Source organism: Nansenia antarctica, assembly GCF_963989245.1.
Source record: "Nansenia antarctica genome assembly, chromosome: 2".
NCBI lineage: Eukaryota > Metazoa > Chordata > Actinopteri > Argentiniformes > Microstomatidae > Nansenia > Nansenia antarctica.
Genome location: NC_137675.1, coordinates 22,026,542 through 22,029,674, shown reverse-complemented (window position 1 = coordinate 22,029,674; position 3,133 = coordinate 22,026,542). Strand labels below are relative to the sequence as shown.

The window sequence follows — 3,133 nt, the reverse complement described above, 5'->3', positions numbered from 1 at the left end:
CAGTACTCAAGTTGTAAAAGAAAATCAGGGAGGATGGTGGATTTTATCCTATGGGGACAATTTTAGCATCACCACAGTGTCAGTGACTTCAGTGTCAGTGACTTGGTAAAAAATGTCATTGCATGTGTGCGTGCCCCCTCGCGGCCTCGCCCACAGTATTTTACTCAATATGCGCAAAACTAAATGTTGAAATAGCAGTAATACCACGTTCATTGATAAAATGACATAAGGGATGGAAAGAGGGATGGCAGTTTTAGAAGGGGGATGATTTTTATAGTTTTTATTTCAGGGGGGATGCCATCTAACCCTATCTTACCCTAACCCTCAATTTGAGTGCTGCTGGTAGTAAACTAAGGCCAAGGCTTCAGTCATTGACAGCAATCCCTGACCTGGGCTGTGTCCTATTATATTACTCTCTAATGGCCTCCCTAACTTCATGGCTCTTGGGGCCACACATTTTTAAATACGGAGCAGGTAAGAAGTCAAATCTTGATGGTGTTCCATCCAAGGTTAATCTGCAGTGGATACACAGTAAGGGGAGGAGTGTGGGGAGTGTGGAGGCCATTCAAGACTATAGTTTGGTAGGGAGAAAACTGTGAGATAGAGAGTAAAGGGAAGCTGATTAAATCTAGGAAAATAGCTATAGACATAAACCTCTGCTATCTTTTTATATCTTCATCTTCCTACAGTATGACCTTTGAGGTCTAATAATCCTGAGCAAAGACAAATAGTGTGCGTGCCTGCGTGTGTGTGTATCGGGGGGAGAGAGAGAGAGAGAGAGAGAGAGAGAGAGAGAGAGAGAGAGAGAGAGAGAGAGAGAGAGAGAGAGAGAGAGAGAGAGAGAGAGAGAAAGAGAGATCATAAGTGTGTGGGTATATACCAGTCCCGTCTCAGGGCGATCGTTTCTCCCTTATCGTTTAGCCGTTTTTAAAAGCCCATCCGTGGGGTGATAGGGGAGGATTAGACTGGGTCTGCCTTGATGCGTCGCAAATTAACAGGATTTAAAGTAAACGCTTCAGTCTCTTAATTGGATCAGAAGGAGATATCCGCCGAACTTAATTGGCTTGCGCACACGTCTGCGCTTATCAGATTTCGCCCCCAGGTTGATGGAATTGAATGGAGTTCCCACCATGTGCAGATGAGTGATTTCTTCGAAGAATTCTGAAACTTTTACTGCAGTCTGTCAAAACTGGGATAGGCATAACCCCATCAATTCACCCATCAATTCACGTCATAATATTTAATAGAGGCCTATAGGTCACACACCGTTCCCACCCGATCCGATGCTGACAAATTATTTTTACCTTTGCGGATAACTTTCAGCTTTGGAGGTATAGTATATTGTTGATCCACACCTTAGTAGAAATGATAGCGCCTGAAAAAATGTATACACAAAACTAAATATATTTATATATTTAAATAGATGGTTTAAATGTGCATTATTTTGACAACGCTCTTAGTTGTTATCGTTAGACACAGCTTACAAGGTTGACTTTATATAGATCAATAGCAGTGACTGATTGCGATTGATCACCAATATACCTCCAAAGCTCGTGAAAGTGATTTGCAGTAAGAGGTCATTAACAGTTTGTGACCAAAGTAAGTGGTATGGTATTTTGCAAGGAGTAAGCATAGGGTACCTGTAGGTAACCATGTTGCCTAACTATGTTTCAGTTCTATGGAATGGAAAAAAAGCCAACAAGTATCACCCTTAGATAGGCACCAATACGACTTGGGGGCTAGGCTCATTGGAATTCTAGAGCCGCATTGGTCGTTTGACCATGACGGATTGACTGGTTAACACGCGTAAAATTCCTCTTCATATCTCGCCATCCCTCGTGTTATCTAACGTTGACATCACGAATAACAGTGACTTTCAACATGTGTAACACTCCTCTTCTTATCCTGTTCTCTTATCTTACTTAAACATCTTCAACACACAGAGGTACAGTATGACGAACGATAATGAAGCAACCAAGCGAAGCGATGCGTATCGCACTCTGCCACTGTTCGCCTGACTGATTATGCGCTTACTTTTAACAGCCGTGTGACGGTTTTGTCAGCGTGGGATCCTTAAGGAGTCCAGCAGTGGGACATGGGAATGCAATCTCGATTTGTATCTAATTTATCTGCTGTGTTTTGCGGAATCTCTTCTCACACTCTCCATAACACACACACACACACGCACACACGCACGCACGCGCGCGCACACACACACACACACACACACACACACACACACACACACACACACACACACACACACACACACACAAACACACACAAATGATCACAGTATGTGCGTTGAGAATTGGAATTAAAACAGCATGGAAAGCGTGTGAGGGAAAGCTCCCTGCCAGCAGCTTTCCGACTCGATGAAGCAGTTCGTCTGAAATAAAGTGACGCTCACTTTCACTGGGTAAAGAGCAGAGCCCGCAGGCATGGTAGCTGTGAAAGATGAGGATTTAATATAGTGCGATAGCCTAGACATAATGTTGTAGCTAAAGTATGCATTTTTAGATGTCCATTCATTCAATCACACAGCCTATCCCACAAAGGCTATATGTATGGTGTATAGTGCAATCAAAATATAATGACCTTTGTCAGACTATAGTTATGCTTGTTTGTGCATGTAAATGGGTACCAAACTCTTACGTTAGAAATATTCTACATTCTTTGTCCCTTACCTGAACGGTTTGAACGTCACAAGGCATCTTCTAACCATAATTTTACCGTCGGTGTTCCCAGCAATCATTTTCCAAAGCACGCAACCGAAAGAGCGACCCCCGACATCGTTAACCCCGCAACCTGGAACTCGACACAGCGCTGAAACAGTTGCATGTTCGCCCGCGTCTCAAGGCTTCAGCGGTCTACCGCGCACCTGCGACACTCCGGAATGTGGCTGTCACAGATGAACGGCGAGATTGTATCCATGAGTTTTAATGTGAGTAGAATCCAAGCAGAGAGGCAGAGATATCTGACCACCAGAGTTGTCACTTGCTTTCAAATGAAAGAGAACTTGATTTTATTTGTATTCTTTTCAATCCTCGATTTTCTTTCATTGGGAAATGTTCATTGCCTAAATCATTTCGATTTAAGTCATTGCAGGTGGTTTGCAAGGTTTGTCGCGTAA

At 43.2% G+C, this 3,133-nt stretch overlaps 1 protein-coding gene across 1 annotated transcript in view; it reads right to left on the bottom strand.

The window, feature by feature from the left end:
• LOC308151649 (alpha-1,6-mannosylglycoprotein 6-beta-N-acetylglucosaminyltransferase B-like) overlaps nt 1-2,755 on the bottom strand; it is a gene marked incomplete at both ends in the record, with an annotated part of 128,755 nt that extends 126,000 nt beyond the window's left edge. Inside the window, one exon of the mRNA XM_080524557.1 lies at nt 2,688-2,755. Within this exon, the coding sequence (XP_080380683.1) occupies nt 2,688-2,755 (68 nt within the window). The remainder of the gene's footprint in view (nt 1-2,687) is intronic.
• Between the last annotated feature and the right edge of the window lie 378 nt (nt 2,756-3,133).